The 19,884-nt window shown below is 45.2% G+C and overlaps 1 protein-coding gene across 4 annotated transcripts in view; it reads left to right on the top strand.

The window, feature by feature from the left end:
- LOC118212185 (synaptic vesicle glycoprotein 2C-like) overlaps positions 1-19,884 on the top strand; it is a 49,273-nt gene that overhangs the window by 16,638 nt on the left and 12,751 nt on the right. For all 4 annotated transcript variants that reach the window (XM_035389845.1, XM_035389844.1, XM_035389846.1 and 1 more), the window contains 4 exons: positions 7,213-7,393; positions 11,030-11,181; positions 18,031-18,164; positions 19,108-19,197. In XM_035389845.1, coding sequence (XP_035245736.1) covers positions 7,213-7,393; positions 11,030-11,181; positions 18,031-18,164; positions 19,108-19,197 — 557 coding nt within the window. The remainder of the gene's footprint in view (positions 1-7,212; positions 7,394-11,029; positions 11,182-18,030; positions 18,165-19,107; positions 19,198-19,884) is intronic.

The raw sequence follows: 19,884 nt of genomic DNA, 5'->3' as shown, positions 1-19,884 counted from the left end.
TAATTATACATAAATGCATACATGCATGGATATTTGACATGATAATAGACAACAGTTTATGCAGTCTACTAAATAAATAAATAATAAATGGATATAATTTTACTAATTCTTTAGTACAGTATATACATATATATATATGTATGTAAAAAACAGGGAGTGAAAGAGAGGGAAACAGGCTGGGAGGTGGATGTCTTGTGTTATAAAACCAGCACTGGTCCTCCAGTGTGCACGTCTGCTTAACAAGCTGTGCTGTGCGAGGTATGAGCTGTGCAGGGTGATTTGTTTTGTGCATCAGTGATGTGTAAGAACTCAGCCGGGGATAGGGACCCACCGCGGCACTGCCGCCGTGCAGAAAAAAACTCCTGCCGTCTGCACGGCACGTCACGGCAGAAACAAATACAAACACGGTGACAGGGTGGCAGTTTGCCCTCGCTCTCAAATAATGGCTTCTTTGGCTCTTAGGGGGCTGGAGGCTGTTTCAGCGTGATCTCTGAGAATAGGCCTCTATTCTGCTGGGAGACGCACGTGATGCAGACTGCAGAACTTTGTGCGTGGTGAGTGAAGGCTCGGAAGAATGGCTGAAGCCTTTCTGTCACGACTGACGCAAGGTAGTAACTCAGAGTGACGCTTGCAGCGACATCCGTTAATGGCGGTTATCAGCTGCCTGTGTCCCAATCTGCCCTCTGCGGGAGTCGCTGAGCGATACGGAGCACATGCCTCCAGCGAAAGTGCGGCTGAAGCACGAATACTACAGACATCACAGGCCCATCGCAACGGCGTTCGGCGCAAGAGAACGCTACTGAGATTTACCTGGAGCAGTCTGCTTCCAAGCCCATTAGCAGTCATTTTATTTTAATGGCACTCCTTTCTTTGTGTCTGTCTGCTATTCTTTACGCAGAGGCTTTCGCGAAACAGGGCCTTGGTGGCATCCTTACTGCTGATCCCCAGACCAGTTCGGTAAAGAAAAAGAATGGCAGAGAATGCCTCCGATCCCCAGCGCCTTTCTGCTGAGGAGGGTTATTTGCGTGGAGAACGGCGAATCGAGCAAAGCCTGACATAATATTTAACAAATTTAATTACATGCCAACTCGGTGGACGGAGCGGAGGAGAGGAATATTAAATTTCTGCCGCAGTAATAGCTGCCCTCTACACGGGGGCTGGGGGGGGGGGCTGGGGGGGTGACCGAGCGGTTTACAGCAGGAGAAGGTACAGTACAGTGAATAAAACACAGGCTGCGTCCCGGGCACCTGATGTAATTTCCCCCTTCTCAGGAAACGCATCAAAGCGTGAAATCAGAAAAGGGCTCCGCGATGCAGGCTGAGCATGGCCGCCGCTCTCCGGGGGACCACTCCGCGGATCCGACAGCTCGAAAAACGGAGGGCCTCTCCCGCCTTTCCCTCTCCTCACGCTTTTCCTCTGCACATTTCTCTCTTTCCTTCTGTATTTCTCACCCTTTCTTTTCTCCTCTTTCCTTCTCCCTCCTTTTATCTCTCTCCCTGCTTTTCCCTGCCCTCCCACACGCCCAGACTTCCTCTCTGTATTCAGATGTGCAGAACTCGCTGGTCCTCGTAGGCACGGAGTGTCTGCCCGGACCTCAGAGGGCTGGTGCTTCAGCCCTCAGCTGGGTCATGACACAGATAACTAGAGAAGCCCTTCTGCCTCTCGCTCAGCTTTTGGAAGAGATGAATGGCCTTGCGATAGAATGGTGCCTTGTCCAGAGAGGCTACTGTAGGCTCTTTAGGTCCACAGAAATTGGGATAAGCTGTGACCTTGCGAGATGCCAGTCCCAGAGACGGATGAAAATGGTGGTTCGGGGTGGGCTGATAAGCTCTAGTCTAGACCCTTGCAGTGATCTTTTCAAGTGGTATGTGGTTCTGTGTAATTAAAAAATGTTCCAACGGCAGACCGATTCAAGTATATTGAGGACACGGTTACATCCATTCCGTTTAACCAAGCTCTGTGTTAAAGGCACACGGTGCTGCCAAATCTTGCAGCTGCCTGGTTGAAAATGAACCCTACCCTGGACCAGGGTTGAGTCTAAATGGTGGAAGCATCATCTAAAAGTGAGAATCTGGCACGGATACATCCATTAGCCACCGTTAAAATCCAGCTCAGTGTGGCTGGTAGACAAGACGGTCAGCAGCTGGTCAGTGTGATGCGTTACTGATGTGTTCCTGCTGCCTGCCAGCCCTGCCAGCCCTGCCAGCCCTGCCAGCCCTGCTCAGTGCTGCTTGGCCCACCGGTCCTCTCTGGAGCTGGTCCTGTCACTGCTGATCATCGATCTGCCCCTTGGGTCCTGCTTGGGGGAAAAATCTAACAAAAAAAAACCAATCAGCTTCTCTCCTCCACTTGCAGTTGCAGTGCCACTGGGCACAGCTGCACATGACAAGTTTTTGTTTTTCACCTTTCCCCCTTTTTGTAGCAAGATGCATTATAATGGTCAGCATTTTATATAATGAGCTGTACAGCAAGCAGAATGAATTATAATGACAGTTATGAGGTGATATAATAAGCCATGAACTGAAATGTGTAATATGCTACAAGCTGATTGCGTGTGTGTGAGTGTGTGTGTGTATACAGTATGTGTGTGTGTGTGTGTATGTGTATGCATGTGTGTACAATGTGTGTGTGTGTGTGTGTGTGTGTGTGTGTGTGTACAGTATGTGTGTGGGGGCTTGTCTGACAGCACCTCACAGGGCGATCGCACCGAGCGCACAATCAAGTGGGCTGGCATTTCGGCTGATGAGTCCCCCGTCTGCCGCGGTGGGCCGAGGCCTCCTCTGTAATCAGACTGTGAGCTCACGCTGTGCTCGCGGCTCCTCTGCCGTAATTACCAGGGGCCCTCGTCACGTCCCTCGCCCTGACGGGACGCCCAGGGCCTGCTCTCTCACACGCCGTCGAGCGGCCCCAGCCTGGGCACCTCTGACCTCCGGGCACGACGACGCAGAGACGTCGTCCCAGGTCTTCATGCGCTGTGTGGTGGAGCACGTAGGATTTTGCAAACCCAAACTAGCCCCCCGCCCCAATTACCCTACCCACTCTGAGCGAAGTAACTCTTTGTGTGAGGGGTTAACTCAGCTTGCAGTTCTGATCTCCTCCATTGCAAATTTCCATTGCATTTATGTTCTTTAAATGCAGATTTAATGTTTTAGTCATAACATACCTGTTGCGAATTGCAACCAATAAGTATTATTCCCAATAATATAGCTGGAGACAAAAAATGATAATTTAATCTTAACTGGAATGCACTGTATTTCTTGTTTTGATTTTGTTGCCTTTTAAGATCCAAGAAACTGGATTCAATTTGTGGTTATATTCCCCAGAAGTGGAAATTGTCTTCCTAATATTTCTTTCAGGTTTTTAACCTAATCACTCATCACTCATATTCCTCATCACTCATCATCTTATAAATATTATTGTTTAACAAAAATAAATTAACAACAAAAAAAAAAAAACTGTGCACAAAAACAAACACTTTGAATTGCACAGAAATGGTAACAAGAAAGATAATGTGATAATGCCTACAACATAAAACTAGAAGCATATGGTGAAGAAAAATACTAAAGCTATAAATAGGCATCTAATCACATGTAATTTTATTTTTAATCCAAGACTGAAAGGTATCCACCAAAGGTTGAGCTGTTTACACCTTGACAGATAACAACGGCAGTGTGGGGCATGCCTCAGCACGCAGTCTGCCTGCTTTCAGCGCTGAGAGGGAGTTCCCTTTCTCTCAAGTGGGATTTAATTTCCTCTCGGATTAGTCGTGCTGTAAAATTCACGCCTGGCACAACGTAGCCAATTTGGTCACAGAATTCCAAATGTAATTACTCAGAGCATGAAATGTCATTATTAGCAAACATTTTGCACTGCGGCTCCAGCGCAGGCCTGTGAATGGGAGTTTTACCTCTGGGAGCAGGGGATTATGGGAAGTCCCAGAGAGTTTCATTACAGGGAGAATTAGTCAGATGTTTCAGACTGTCGTCTTGCTCTCTTTGTCTGAGCACAAAGCAGAACAGCATAGCCAGATATCAGAACTAATTACCACAGCACTTCCAATGCTTTTGGCTCCTCCACATGTTTTCTGAAATAATCCCTCATTTTTTTAGGCAATGTTGTGATGCAGTATAATACAATATAATACAATAATTAATTTCAAATAGCTTATAGTATATCTGCCTGTCTGCACTACATGGCCAAAAGTATGTGGTCTCCTGACATCCAACATCTCATCCAAAATTATGGGCATTGAAATGGAGTCAAAACCATGAAAAACAGCCCCAGACCAAGGGGTGTGCAGACACTTTTGTTCATATAGTGCATCTGTCTGTCTGTCAATCATATGTGATGCAGTGATTGTTTTATCATGGAATATGAAAGGGGAGTAATGGACTGATAAAAATGTAGGTGGAATCATCCTTAGTTGCTGTGGAATATGAACATCAGACACTCTGTGACTTTGTTATATTTTGATCTGACAAGACAGGCTGAATGTGTTGAGCTTTGTGTTAGTTGTCTGGCTGTTATGAATACAGCTCCTCCTGACATTGTCAAGACTTCCAATACACACTACAGCCCACAGGGAATACGCATGAACCCAGCTTGACCTCAGTAGATTAGAAATCCAATGAGTTTCAATATCTGGCAACGCCTGCTATTGAGGAAACAAGACGGGACTAAAGTCATAAAATAAATGAAGTGCTGGTCACAGCAATTGAACTGCCATTCATAAAAATAAAAAAATTGTAATTGCAATTAAATACATTTTTGCTATTCTAGCTATTATGCTGCTATATATAGTACTTGTTGAATAAAACCAGACATTTTAGTGGAGGATATTGTTAGCTCATGTTTAGCATTATTTGATTGATGTCAGCATTAGACTTCTAAAAATAAATCAAGCCTCAAGCCAAGAGTTATAGGAACAACACTTTTTGGTTTGGGTCATTTGCCTTTACAGTATTGCATAATCATTTAACCTTGTGGATAATTCTGTCAAGTGTTTCAATTTTAACTGCATTTTAGGGCTCATCCTTGAAACACTACAGATCATTGTGTTTGGGTCTCTCCCTGGTGTTGAAATGGGAGAGCACGTCACAAGGAAAATACCTGTCTGCAACAACCTTTCATAACAGTCAGTGGCAGCGGTGGGTTCTCGTCTCTGTAAAGCACTGAGTAGGGTGCCACAGCATGTGACTAAATCATTAAAAAATATTTAAAGAGACTTTCTGACAAGTCAAAATTTTTTAGTCAATGATGCATGATGTAAATATGTTCATCCTTGCTGCGCTCGTCCAGTGCGTGTAGAAGACCCAATCATACTCTCTGGAGTTAACCTTGGTCTATGGCTGGAATGAGAGGATGGTTTTGAGCAGGGAGAGCGGTTCAGCAGCGCAGCGTGAGCGTGTGCATAATGTGTGCCCACTCCCGCAGCTGTCAGGAGTAATGAATTACCGGCAGAGCCGCTGGCTGTCTCATCACGGCTGTACCCCTCGATAAGGAAACAAACTTCAGGATATCTCTCCAATCGAGATGTGGGGAAATAAAGCACCGCAGTCCGGAGTGGGGACTTGTGGGGGTGGGGGGGGGGGGTGCTGTGTTGCCAAATAATCCGTTTTCCTCAGACACAAATCTGCATTTTTTTAGCGTATATCTTGGTTTAGGATGGATGCATGATGCAGTCATCACGCTTTTTTTCCCATTACAGAGCGATCACCACAGCATCATCAACTAAACAAACCCATGGCTCCTGCAGGCTCAGCATTCAGTGCTTGCGCAAGTTGTTTTGTGTGTGACGGGGGGGACGGAATGTTCTATTTCACGCCCAGCTAATTTTCCATTTTTATTTATTTTTTTGTACACAAATTATGTATCATTTAAATTGCGGTCATTATGTCAGCATTAGGGATGAATGAAAGAAATGGATTCAGGACAACTGCTGTGTTGACTGCTGTGCAGTGGTGTCACTATCATCAGTACAGCACTGCATAACGTATTGCCTGTAACAAAATGGCCATCGCTGTGGGACATGCTTGCATTTATCTATAAGAGCAGTTATGTTCTCAGTTCTGAACCACACCAATTTTACATGTCAAAAATAAAAGGCTTGAAACTAAAATAAAAAAGACAAAAATGTAAAAATATTTCAATCAAATATAGACCTGTATAATCCATCGGTACCTTTTTATGTATTAGGATGTGTTCAATTTCGGTTGGTCCCATAAAGACAATACAAGTATGAATGGATTGGTTGCTAAATCTGCTGTAATTCATTCATATTCTGAATGGTTCCTGAAACTGGCAAGTTGAGGATGCATGTACCCATGAGCCCATACTATAATTTAGAGAAATCTTGCCTCTCTGTCTCATACACAGCATAGCGGGACACGCTATACGAGAGCACAGTGCCACAAGGAAACTCAGAAATGTCGGTGGTGGGAAGCTCACACAGTGACTCTGTTTGCAGTAAATGGAGATGCAGATAAGGCAGGAGTTGAAAATGCTAAATTGGTATCAGCCAAAGAGAAGTACTTAATTGAATTTATGGACACTGTCTGATATGGTTTCTTCAGCACGGAGCGTAACAGGTTCCTCTGATTAAATTTGTGACCTTCTGGTCTACGGTCAAACTGGGGACACTCATTCCATTTAAGAGGTTGGGATATTTATGTCAACCATCTTACCTAATTCAATCAACACAGAGAAGCATTACCAATTCTATGGGGGTTGGGGTGGAGGGGTTTGTGTGATCAAGGCCAGCCAAATGAAAGCATTTTTCTAATTATTAAGGCGTAGCTTATGGTATCCTTTGGGTGATTATATTTATTTAAGTTTTACTAGTCACATCATTTTGCTGCTTTGTAATACTAATACAGTAGTTCACTAAACCAACAGTCATTTTGAAATTTGTCACAAAAGGAAATGAAATAAAACCAAATGACCTCATTCAGATGAACACAGTTAGGACAGGATGTTCACAAGGTTACATGAGCTGCCTGCTGTGAATATTTTACAGCTTGAATTTATCATACCAGGCTGTCCATTTACCAGGGACAATTTTTGTTATACACAGCCTGCTGCCTCCTGTGACATATTGTATTGTAATAGGGTCGTACCGGTGACCAGCTCTGTTGACCCCGTATGTGTTGGCAGCTTCATGTCTGTGCTCACTCTTCTTTCTGCCCCCCCCCCCCCTTTCTTGTGTGTCCACAGGCAGCATCGTGTACCTGGGGATGATGGTGGGGGCGTTCTTCTGGGGGGGTCTGTCCGACAAGGTGGGCCGTCGACAAGCCCTCCTCGTCTGCATGTCTGTCAACGGATTCTTTGCCTTCCTCTCCTCCTTCGTGCAGGGCTACAGTGTCTTCCTTTTCTGCCGCATGCTCTCAGGGTTTGGGTGAGTAGTACCTCACAACCGCAGGTCTTCTTTAGCTCCTATTGGCAGGTCAAGTTTCCGTCACCAAAATAAAATCGAAAGAGTTTTCCTGCACAGTGAATTCCAATACGACCGCCTTGATCGTTTTTTGTGCCACTTTGACAAGAATGAGAGCGATGTTAGAAAAGATTTTCGTCAGTTTCAAAAGAGTTGCACACAGTGGATTACCGTCATCTGAGCATGCAATGGCGCCACTACTCCAGAGAGGCACTGTAGCATAATAAACCCAAATGGACCTTGGGGACAAGGTGATGACGACAAACAAGAAAACTACTGGGCTGCTCCATGAAAATAGCAACAACGCAGACCTGCATATGAATGTATTCAACCTAGGAATTGGTTAAGATACCACCTTTTTCCAGATTTTGAGCTAGGAAAAACCCTGCATATTCCAAAAGTAAAGGAAGCCCAAGTAAGGTGGTAAATTTGATATACAAAATATTTAGAAAAAAGCGAAATGATTTGTTCATTTTGTCTTAGCTTTGTATTTGCTGTGGTTCAGATTTCATTTTAAAACACCATTTTCAGCAATCTTCCTCTAGCCCAAAGTGAATTGTAATAAGATAGGAATTTCCAATAAGATTCATCCACATATGACATCAAAGTGAATATACTATACAATATCACATTACATACCATGGCTGTTATTTGCCTTTCATTCAAAGAACAATGATAATTTTACTGTCAGTGATAATTCTGTACTGCCCCTGGGCTTGAATGGGATCCTACCTGATCCTGTGATTGCAATAAACTCTTTCCCCACCGAGGTCTGCCCTTAATACAACAAGACTCTGGACAGAACCCTCGAAAGCCTTCTGGAATATTCTATTTCACTTTCTAAAGAGATAACTTGCTTTCTTTTTTTGCTCCATACGTTGACCCAAATGCACATTAGTCTGTCCTGCAAGGACTGCCATGTGATGGAACACAACAGAGACTATTTTAGTTGTCTGGCCCTAGTCCATATCTGCTGTGGGAAAGAAATGGTGCAGAAGAGCAAATGCATCACAGTACTTCATGAGTAATGGAATCTGTTTTTCTCCTTACATTTTTGTAACATGCATCACTTGTTCCAACAGCATCTGCCAACTATATAGACTTGACTTATGTTTTTAGCTTTGGTTCCAAGTGAAGAGTGCTTTAATGTTTGTCCACCTGTAGTGGTTCAGTAGGTAAAAATATTACTCAACATTTCATGGTTTCTTTAAGTTGACAGGCTATAACACCGAGTCACCAAAGTTGGTAGGAATTGGTTGAAGTTGGAAGAGTTGGCTGTTATATTTGAAACCTGGTCCAGACTCATAATCATTTGATTTGAGTTATCCAAATGAGTGTTGCTGTTATTTCAAACTCCTGTACAGCCTTTCTGATCAGTGAGCTAGACATATATGTCTGCAGAGTTCTTGGCAAATCAGAAGTATGTTTGGGAATATTAATAAGGAACTTGTTTCAGAAATCGGAAGGATTTACTGTGTACTATTAAGAACCTATTGCCACTTTTGCTATAGAGTAGTTGGTTGTTGGTTGTAATGTTTTCTGTGACAGAAGATTTCTTTTTTCGTCATCATGGTATAATAATTTGTTTCTGAAATTACATCACTGTTGGTTCCCTATGTGAGTACTCCAGGGCAGTGCTCTAGCAGCCTCAGCTCCAATGCTTCATAATTTTCCTAGAAAGAGGACATCCTGGAATACATTGCTGATCATAGTACAACATTGAAAGACAGTATGTGTACTGGAGATCCCAAAATCATGTAAAGTGTTTCCTCCCTTGGATAGACAGTCACAATGAAGACCCTTGGATTGCTTAATGTACTGTCTGAAATTCTTGCTGTATAGGAGAGCTCACTCACCCAATTGTATTTTTTTACATTTAAAAACATGCTTTATTTATACCGCAATATTTTTACAAGAACAGTGACACCGGAAAGATGAAGTACTTTGAAACTAGAATAAAAAAAACAGCAGAGCAATATCCTATAAGAGAAGCAGGCTGGTACTTGGAAACATTCATCATGCTTGACAGAAATCTTCTTCAGGGAAGCAGTTTACAATGAGCTCTCCTATCTCATACTAGAATCAGTTCAACAGGATTCACATACCAGGGATATGGAACCATGCACGTGTACACTGGAGCTTCATCATGTCATCTTTCAAAAGCCTCTCTTTCTCTTGGTAATAGTCTCCCCTTGACTGATAATGCATTGCACCAGCTGGATCAATACCGGGAGCACTGCTTGTTTCTTACACTGCCAGAATCTATTTCAGCACCTCACATAAAGAGGAAGTACATTTTTTAAGGCATTTTATTTAGTGAGTTATCAAGATACTCACTAAATAAAAAAGTATTTTATTTAGTGAGTATCTTGAAAATACACTACTATTTTCAAGAGTATGTGGACAAGAGTATGTGGACACACCCATATGTACTTGTTGAACATCTCATTCCAAAACCATGGGCATTAATATATATTTGGACCCCCCTTTGCTGCTGTAACAGCCTCCACTCTTCTGGGAAGGCTTTCCGGTAGATTGTCAAACATGGTTGCGCGGATTCGCTTCCATTCAGCCACAAGAGCTTTAGTGAGATTGGGCAGTGATGTTGGGCATAAGGCCTGGCCAGATACTTCCTCCCCTTCCAGGAAAAGCATTTACAAATTAGTTGTGAGAGCTGAAGTGTAATTGGTGAGACTTGCCCAACTGCCAGAGGGAAGTGCTGGTCTCCTGTTTCCTTGGCACAATTACCATACAAGCCAGACTATCTCTGCTTTCTTCTTTTTTTCTCCCCTTTTTTGGCCAGCTTGGAGTCGCACTGCTCTACTTCCTTTAATCAAATTTGTTTGCTCTGTGAAGTTGGGTCAAATGGGTCAACCCCTTGATTTGAAGGACCCATTATGCTAAATGTCAACTTTTTTGAAGTGGAAGACTAAGATAGAGAGACCAATAAGCTGAATTCAGCCTTGAATGTAAATCAGGGTTCTTATGATTATGCATTGCAGGTTTATCTTTACTAAAATGTATAAATAATGAAAAGAGGTCTGCATGTCAGGTTTAACATATTTAATGTATTTATTTATGTATGGTTAATATCATATCTATGGCTTTCCTGACAATAGGAAGGCTATTTTCCAATGAATATACTGCATTTCTGTGATAAAAAATTTGATAAAAAAGTTTTGAAGGGGACTGCAAGTCAGAAAATGTAAACAAAAAAAAAAGAATTAATGTGGTATAATGTAACATGAGTATTTTTGAGTCTGACACATACATCTAAAGCTTGCTTCATCTTTTGGGTATGTCAGTGTTTCAAGGCTCTGACACTTTTGAAGGTTATTCAAAAGGTTATTCTGTCGGGATGTCATAAAACCATATTTTTCTCATTTCCTGAGAAGTTTTATGACAGTGACAATGAAGTATAATATAATCTCATTATAATCTCAATATAAAGCATGTCAACGATTAGTAGAGCATGTCAGTAAGGCATGTGAGTATTACATCAGTGGCACCCAGTTTAAAACGTTGGTATGTTTTCTGGTCACCCCTCCCCCTTGTTTGAATGGTACACTCCGCTGACTGCCTCTCTGTGGTCTCCTGCAGGATTGGAGGAGCGGTGCCCATCGTGTTCTCCTTCTTCTCGGAGGTGCTGGCACGGGAGAAGAGGGGAGAACACCTGAGCTGGCTGTGCATGTTCTGGATGATCGGGGGCATCTACGCCTCTGCGATGGCCTGGGCCATCATCCCCCATTACGGTGAGCGCCATCTGACGGCATCCTTTCACACCGTCGCAATGCTAGTGAGACTGTATGAGAACTCTGTGTTTGGTTGGATGTGCCCAGGACTCTTTTATTGGTTTATTGGGGTTGGTGGGAGCATGAGTCTTGATGAACCTCACACTCAGTGCAGCTGCAAATCGCTGACTCCTGTGATCCAATCAGAATACGTTGCTCTCAATAACAAAGCACCGTTATTGGCTCAAGTCAGTGAGTCAGCGATGACCCATTCTGGGGTTCATAAAGACCTCACTTGTTCTGAATTTCATTGAAAAATCGCATTTCTCATAGAGCACTCAGCCATATTGAGTTGACAATAAAAGTAGATGGATTGAGAGAGGAGACAGAATGCCCAGACAGCCTCCTCCCTGCGTGCTGCACCTTCAATATCCGGAGTGCACGCGGTGCAGTGGAAACAGTGAAATTAAAGCAGTGCAGGCTGAAATGGCTTAATGGACCGACTGGAATGGAATGAGTGGAGCTAAATCACACTGTGTGCTCAGGTTTGGGAGACGGAACGTACTGTTAACAGGCATTTGGCTGCCTCAGGTGCGGTCGTCTTCACTCCAGTAAATGACTGGGGCATAAATTCAAACGACACACAGGCACTGCCTGTGTCCCTAGGAACAGGAGATCTTAATAAGAAAGGATGGCAGGTGCCGCGTAGCTACACGTCGTGTATCGGACCATACGCGGCTCTTAGTGAAGCATCGCGGAGCTGGCGAAGGAGCCGGGGCGAGGCTCTGCCCCGCCCCGCGCGGCGACGGCGTCTGTCTGAGAGGCCGGAGACGGCGGGGACGCGGGTGGCCGGTGATTAATGTCGCCCGCGCGGGGAATATTTCATGGATGACAGCGCGTCGCCGAGAGTGGGCCGACGAGCCTGAGCGATGTCATTTCCTCCCGCGCCTCGAGAGAAATCCGCTTAGTGATAACGCTGCTTAAATAAACAGTCGAAATGATAAAACACGACTGAATAAAACCAGGTAAAATATTAATACCCACATGATTATTGATATTCATACTGCTAATTATAATAAAGCCAAATGTGTGACAGGACGTAAGCATGTTAGTCACCTCACATGCTTACATCCCCCTCGATCGATACTAGTTAGGGTTGCTCCTTGCCAAGTAAAACTAGAGCAGCCTGTAATTCATGAACGGCCCGTGTCTGTACGCCATAGTGTTCGCCATCTTGCCCATCCCACTCATGGAGCGTACTGTATACAGGATCATGTTTATGGTCCCGCTCGCCACAGCAGAGAGAGCGGGGTGACCCTCCCAGCAGACCCTGCAGCCCGGCGGGTGAGAGAACGCGCTCTCTGTGTGATTTACGCTGCCTCTCAGCAGGGACCTACGCGGGGTGGGCTCCCACATGCTCCCCAGAATCCACAGGCTTGACAAGGAGAGCTGTCAGAGGCTCAGCTTTTGAAGTGATGTTCACACAGGAGAGAGAGTGCAGCATGCTGTGGGCGTGCTGGCCGGTGGACAGCATGCAAACAGCAAATTCTGTATTAATAGAAAATACAAATGTCATATTTTTTCATTTTTTATTGAGATGTTCTGTCAGCTCTCATGGTATTTGCTCCTCCAGGTACTCCGGTTTCCTCCCACAGTCTAAAGACATGCATGTAGGCTAATTGGAGACTCTAAATTGCCCATAGGTATGACTGTGTGAGTCAGTGAATGGTGTGTGAATGGTGTGTGTGCCCTGCGATATACTGGCGGCCTGTCCATGGTGTATTCCTGTCCTCTTGCATGCTGGGATAGGCTCCAGCACCCCCCGTGACCCTGACCGGGATAAGCGGATATGGATAATGGATGGAAATGGGCTGCTTGGCACACTGTGTAAAGTATCAGGTCTGAGCATTAAGCTTGCCTGTCGGCCAAGGCTCCACATATTGCCATTGCTTAAAAACAGAGAACATTGTGCATATGAGTTCTTGTGCAGGTCATAAGCCCATGGCAGACCTTGGCGCATGAATGCATTGTGACTGTCTCAGTCCCATCAAGGTCACAGATAGGCGTTTTGGAGCTCAGCGCAGTGACATCATCCTCTTCTGCATGCAATGGCAAGCACAGTCGTTACAGTATTAATGGACGGGGGTAACAGGCTCGTAAAGTTAAATGTGACCGATGCGTCCCCCCTTGGGGAAGCAGCACAGACGCCTTTGAAGAGGGAAAATAATGTTCAAGGCCTTGCAAGCCTCGTAGACCGTTTCCTAAAAATCACACCGTGCTCATAAGCTTTTTTCCGAAGTAGGCATCTGGACGGCAGGAGACCGTCCTCCCATTATAATGTCTAGCGCGGCTCTGTAGCTAAGGCGCGCATGATTCAGAGAGCTCGGCCAGGGAAGCATCCATCACCGGGCTGCTGTGACAGTGAAGTCTCCCCGTTAACGCATGTGTGTGGAGGGAGGGATTTAATTACTGCAGGCTGTCATTGATTTTGCAGGAAGGAGTAGGACCCCGGAGTGGAAGGGAGAGGGGGGGGGGGGGGGCGGGGCGGCACGGACCGTAAAACACTTTCTTCCCTCTCCGTCGCCATGGCTTTTCTTCCCTCTGCCTTCGAGAGCTTTGGCTCATAATTGAGGTCAATTGATTAGCTGTTCTCATCTGGAGTCTTTTTCTCTTTTTTTTACCGTCGGCAGCCCGGCTAGCTAAGTTGGTTCTGCCGCAATGCTTTCGCCGCTGCCTGAACAGGAGAAGGGCTGGAGGACTGTGCGTCCTCTCCTCTCCCCTCCTCTCCTCTCATCTCCTCCCCTCATCTCTCCTCTCCTCTCCTCTCCTCTCATCTCCTCCCCTCTTCTCTCCTCTCCTCTCCCCTCCTCACCACTTCTCTCCCCTCCCCTCCTCTTCTCTTCACTCCTCTCCTCTCTGCTCCGCTCCGCTCCTATCCTCCCCTCTCCTCTTCTCTCCTCTTCCTCCCCTCCCCTCTTCTCTCCTCTCCTCTCCTCTCCTCTCATCTCCTCCCCTCTTCTCTCCTCTCCTCTCCTCCCCTCTCCTCTCCTCTTCCTCTCCTCTCCCCTCCTCTCCCCTCCTCTCCTCTCCTCTCCCCTCATCTCCTCTCCTCTGCTCTCCTCTCCGGGGGAGCCCGCTCCAGCTGTGTCAGCTCTGCGGGTGCAGGGCAGCGTTGGTCGGTGCGCTGGGCGTCCCACCAGCAGGTCTGAGTCAGTGGTTTGTGTCCAAGGACTTTGCAGGCGAGCCCGGCGCGGGCGCATTAATCTCCGGGGGCCCCACCGACTCAGTCAGCCGTTCGCCCCAGTCAATTATACACATAATCCCCGTAATGAGATTTTCAATGGCATGGACTAAGCGCTCCAGCTCCCGGGCTCGCGGGTACAAGGCAATTACGCAAGCGCATCCCTTAGTGTCAGCGCGAGGAATCCTGACATCCTTAAGTTCCCCCCCGCCCCGCCCCCCCCCCCGGCGACGCCCTGGGATACTCAGCCACAGGGTCACGTCGGGGAGAGGGGGGAGGCATTTGTTGTAATGACGTCAGTGACTGAACTATGAAAGATCACGTGTATGTTTGTGTAGGCTCTACATACATACTGCACGGAGCACATAATGTTAGTTCGAGTGAAACTGATTGTATTCTTGTCATGGACACAGATATTCTTTCTCTCTGTCTCTTTCTCGTTCTCTCTCTCTCTCTATCTCTCTCTCACACACACACACACACACACACTCATTTACTTGTAAAATTATAATAATATTCAATGATTCCACATTTCACCTTTACTGATAATGGCTGCCTCCTGGTATTTTGTGTAATACTGAGTATTTGAGTCACAGTAGATTAATTAATTGCAGTTTCCAGCCTCTAATCCCATCTTCAGTTGATAATAGCATTATTCTGTGAAATGATGCACTGAAGAACAGACTCAGTGTTACTGTGGTGGAGCAAGCTTGTAGGAGGTTAGGTTGCAATGTCATTTCAATACTGATGCTGGTTTCGATGAGGAAACAGAAAAAGATGAAATCATTCTTAATATCTTTATTAAATGAATAATAGTGAAATCATTAGACATGCACAACGTGCTTTGGTTCATTGGTTTCATTCCCTCCTTTGTCAAATATAATATTTTAATTTGGATCATTTTAAATAAAAAAATTCAAGACAGCCTTGGCAGTGTTAAATCTCGTTACAGTACACATGCCGTTCCCCATAGCAGAAACATTAGCATTTTTATTTGACTTGACATGGTTCCTCAGCAGTACTTGTACCAAGAAGGTTGTAAATTCAGTTCCAAAGGACTGTCACTGTACAACTGAGCCAGATACAGCACATTACCACATTTCCCTCATGATATTATATCAATACGTTAATGTGTTACCTCAACAATAGTGTCTGAAATGCTATAATGGATCAGGTTTCAGTTTGTACAGTTCTAGCCAAATGACATTAAGATTAAGGTGATCACCTATATTACTGTATAGCACAATGTACAGTACAACACTTTGCTTAGACCAGTGGTTCTTAACCTGGGTTCGGTCGAACCCTAGGGGTTCGGTGAGTCGGTCTCAGGGGTTCGGTGGAGCCTCCGCCGCAGAGGTCCACCCCTCAGTCTAGTCTGCAGTCATATTTTATTTTTTACTAAAGAAGGGTTCGGTGAATGAGCATATGAAACTGGTGGGGTTCGGTGCCTCCAACAAGGTTAAGAACCACTGGCTTAGACACAGAGCTAATCTTATTTTAGTACTTCACAGGCAAAAACAAAAATACAACTGAGGCTAACTGAAAAAAAAACAGCGATACATTTCAGGAAGTGTTTTGCTCTTTATGAGGGCTAAATGCTCAGTGAATATAGATAAAGTAAAGATTTAATGGGAATTAGCTCCTCTGTTCCTTGGTTCTTCCTCTACACAGCCTGAACTTGCTGACACATCCTCCACTGCAGACAGAGTGTGTGATTCATGTATTCATCTTTGCTGCCCAGTGGAGTGAGAAGGTGATATTGAGCAGGAGGGAGGCCTGCTTTCTCTCTCTCTCTCTCTCTCTCTCTCTCTCTCTCTCTCCCTCTCTCTCTCTCTCTCTCTCTCTCTCTCTCTCTCTCTCTCTCTCTCTCTCTTTCTGTTTCTCTCTCTCTATCCCCTGTACCAAAGTGATCCCAACAATGCGGTGGGGCGTGAGATACAACAATCCCCCACGCTAGGGCACAACCCCGGAAGATTGATCGGGCCTGGCTGGGCCTCGAGAGGGAACGAGGGTGCAGTTTGAGCGCAGTTCCTTTCCTAAAATCAGTCATTTCAAACTGCTCCCTTCCCCAAACGCCCTCTGCAAAGCTTCAGTCGTACACTGCCCTAGCCGTAGCATTGCTGGAGAAGCACTGTCACTTACGAGTCTTTTGATGTCCATCAGGTCTTCACGCTGCAACGGCGCCTGATAATGATCTCACACCTCGCCTCACCTCACAGACCAAAGGGCTGAAATCTCATATCCTGCTCGCCCGCCTTGGAAAGCAAAGGCAGACGCTTTAGATAACAGGCTTCGTCCCTTTCTATCTGGGCTCAAGTCCCTGAATGATCTCAGCAGTGAGGCAGCAGGACAGCACCGAGTGAGACAAGCTGTGCTGCTGGTGAGGGAGTCGCTATTCTAGAGGGACCTGGTCTGGTAAGAGCTCTGCTCCAATACCCTGAGGATGTGCTTTTGACCCACAGGCCCACTAAAAGCATAAGCTTTGGCCACAACAATTTCATTTGAACATGCGCATAGGTCCTCTTGCCTGTAAATTTCCTATTTGTGTGTGTGTGTGTGTGTGTGTGTGTATCTTTGCTTTGTGTGTATGGGCGCTTATTCATTTCCAGTGATCCTTGGGAAGACCACACATTGTCTGCCCATCTTTACATAGAAATCTCACTATTGTTAGATGTTTTGCCGAAGGGGGATATTTCCTTGGAAACCCGTGTAACAGCCTCGTGCTGAATAGAAAGGGGATTAATGAGGGACTGTTACTGGCCAAGGTTACCATCCCATAATGTGCAAGCCTCTGTTGCCCCCTCACTCTGATAAACCCAGTGAAAGCTTGTCGGTCACAAGCCCGTATTTAAACGGCGCTGTTGGGGTGCAGTTGGTCGAAACGTAGGGCGCTATATTGCGGGAACCTTGTTGTGGAAGCACTTCTGAGGCAGCGCATTGAGATCTCGAGAAACGAGGGAAGCAGTCTAATTGTAACAGAAAGTGACTTTGAAACATATTTCTCTCATATCCATTCTGGTCATCTGCGGTGATATTTGGATATTGCATTGGCATGAAGTAACAGTCTGAAAGAGACATTTTTAAGATAAATCAGGTGAGCAGGAAGCAGCCAGTATAGAAAATTGCATTTACAACTTTTCTTTTTGCTACGCACAGTAAGCATGAAACCATACTCCTCTGTTTTACATATAAAATGGTCTGTCACTGTTGAACTTGCCTCTGGAACACTAACGCAAATATTTATGCTGTTTGAAATGACTTTTCTTTCCTTTTAACACCATATCTAAACTCTGATGATGTTTACCTGTTAGCAAACACAAAGGCATTTGTCCCTAGTTTTATTTATGCCAATTGGATATTAAATATTTAACAGTTGTTCTTTAGCTCTGCTCTGAAAATAATCTGTTTACAGAAGGTTCCACGCAAAGTTGCTCTATGTTCACATACGGTGGAAGAACGGTAGGGTAAATGTGCCCCATACTCCACCCATCTAGAACCCAAACTCCCTAGCCAGTACATTGAATATGTTCCAGTACACCAAAAAAGGACAGCTTTGTTTTAGCAGTGTGTGTTGGAGCATGGAGGGGGGTCTGGCCCTTAATAGTGATGATGCTGTTTTCTCGGTACAGGCTGGAGTTTCAGCATGGGCTCGGCCTACCAGTTCCACAGCTGGAGGGTGTTTGTGGTGGTCTGCGCCCTGCCCTGCGTCTGCGCCGTCGTGACTCTCACCTTCATGCCCGAGAGCCCCAGGTTCTTCCTCGAGGTAAAGAGAAAACAACGTCTTCGCTGCTCCGCATCGAGGCCTTCATTTAAGTGTGCGTTCAGCAGCTGTGCTACCTGCGTACATTAGATGCTGTATGCAAATCTTAGCACCGAAGGAAAAGATCCGTTTCATCATAGCTGAATGGCTAATGACCTGTTTAATTAAGGGATGATAATACTGTAAACTACACGCTGTGTGAGCTGTTCAAAATGATACATGATCAAAAATGCCTTACTTCCATTTAAGTGTCTGGAAAGCTTAAAGAAAGTTTGAGAAATCTTTCGCATAAATATACTTCTGTAAAAGAGAATTACGGCTACTGGGTGGCTCATTTGAATAAGGCACCATGCTGTGGTGCATGAATGAGCGCCATAGTCTTGGATCAAATCCAGACCGTGGCAGTGCTTACTGCAACTGTAGGTTTCATAGGGCGATGCACAATTGGTGATTATGTCGCCCAGGGTATGGGAGTGTTCAGTCGGTTATGGGTCTGCATTTCAAAGCTCTCCAGCGACCCCTGCTGGTCAGTCAGGTGTCAGTAGGCTGCATGTCAGAGGCGCATATGTCTTCCTCTGACTCCACTCTATGCGAGATTGGCTGTAGTCTGTGGTGTGAAAAGAAGCAGCTGGCGACTCCACGTGTTTCAGAGGAGAACCGCAGATGAACCCTGAATCAGCAGTGGGGCTTGTGCATAAACACGGCTGTGGTTGCAAATAGTTTATAACAAAAGGTTTACTAGAAATATTTATTTAAAAACATGAATGTGTACGGTTATTACAATGGAATACTTTGACAGAGGTTTCGGGAGAAAATTAAGCCAAGAGAACCGCATGCCGACATGATGACACCGTGGCAGTCTCCGCGGAGGAACCTGACACTTCATTTAGATCTCCTCCGTCAGTGCTAGTCCCCCACAAATCCGTCCTTTCCTTTTCCTGCTCAGGTGGGGAAGCACGATGAGGCCTGGATGGTGCTCAAGCGTATCCACGACACCAACATGCGAGCACGCGGGGAGCCAGAGAAGGTGTTCACCGTGAGTCTCCCGCCCTGCTCTGCGCTTCGTCCTGCGGCTAACGCCACAGCGCAGCACGCTAACCACCGCTTTAGTGATCACTTTTTAAACTGCGTTCTCACAGATGCAAACAAAGGAAAGTCGCAAAGGAAAGTATTAGCATAACCAGCAGAGTGATTGTGGGTTGTAGCCATTAAATCTAAAGCTGTATAGGCAATAATTATGTCATGATGCATGACGCTGTCTCTCCTAGACACGTTCGTCATCTCATGTGTACTGTATTGATAACCTTTTTGAAGCTGACTCAGTGATATATTCATCAGAATATCTATCTCAGGCTAGCTAATGTTCTAAATCTGTTTAGGAAGCCTTTAGTTCAATCACATCAGTCGTTCATTGAATACTATGGGATTTGTTTATCACAAAGGGAAATGGGTCCAATGTGAAACTAAAAATAGCAGGCTGTAGTTCTGGCAACAATGATACAGCTTGGTGAACGATTGTCTGCATCTTCTGGTTACAGATTGTCTTACAGATACTCTGGGTAATATACTGAAACTAAAATGACCCCCCCCAGATAAATATAACTGGAAGGAATAAACTGATTGGCTTTATCATTTAGAACATACAGGTGGAGTACAACCGAGGGAGAGAGGTAGAGTACAACCGAAGAACGAGCTTGTAATGTGGATTTAACATTTCACATGG

Source organism: Anguilla anguilla, chromosome 14, assembly GCF_013347855.1.
Source record: "Anguilla anguilla isolate fAngAng1 chromosome 14, fAngAng1.pri, whole genome shotgun sequence".
NCBI lineage: Eukaryota > Metazoa > Chordata > Actinopteri > Anguilliformes > Anguillidae > Anguilla > Anguilla anguilla.
Note: the sequence above shows the minus strand (reverse complement) of the source record. Positions and strands in the feature narration are given on the sequence as shown.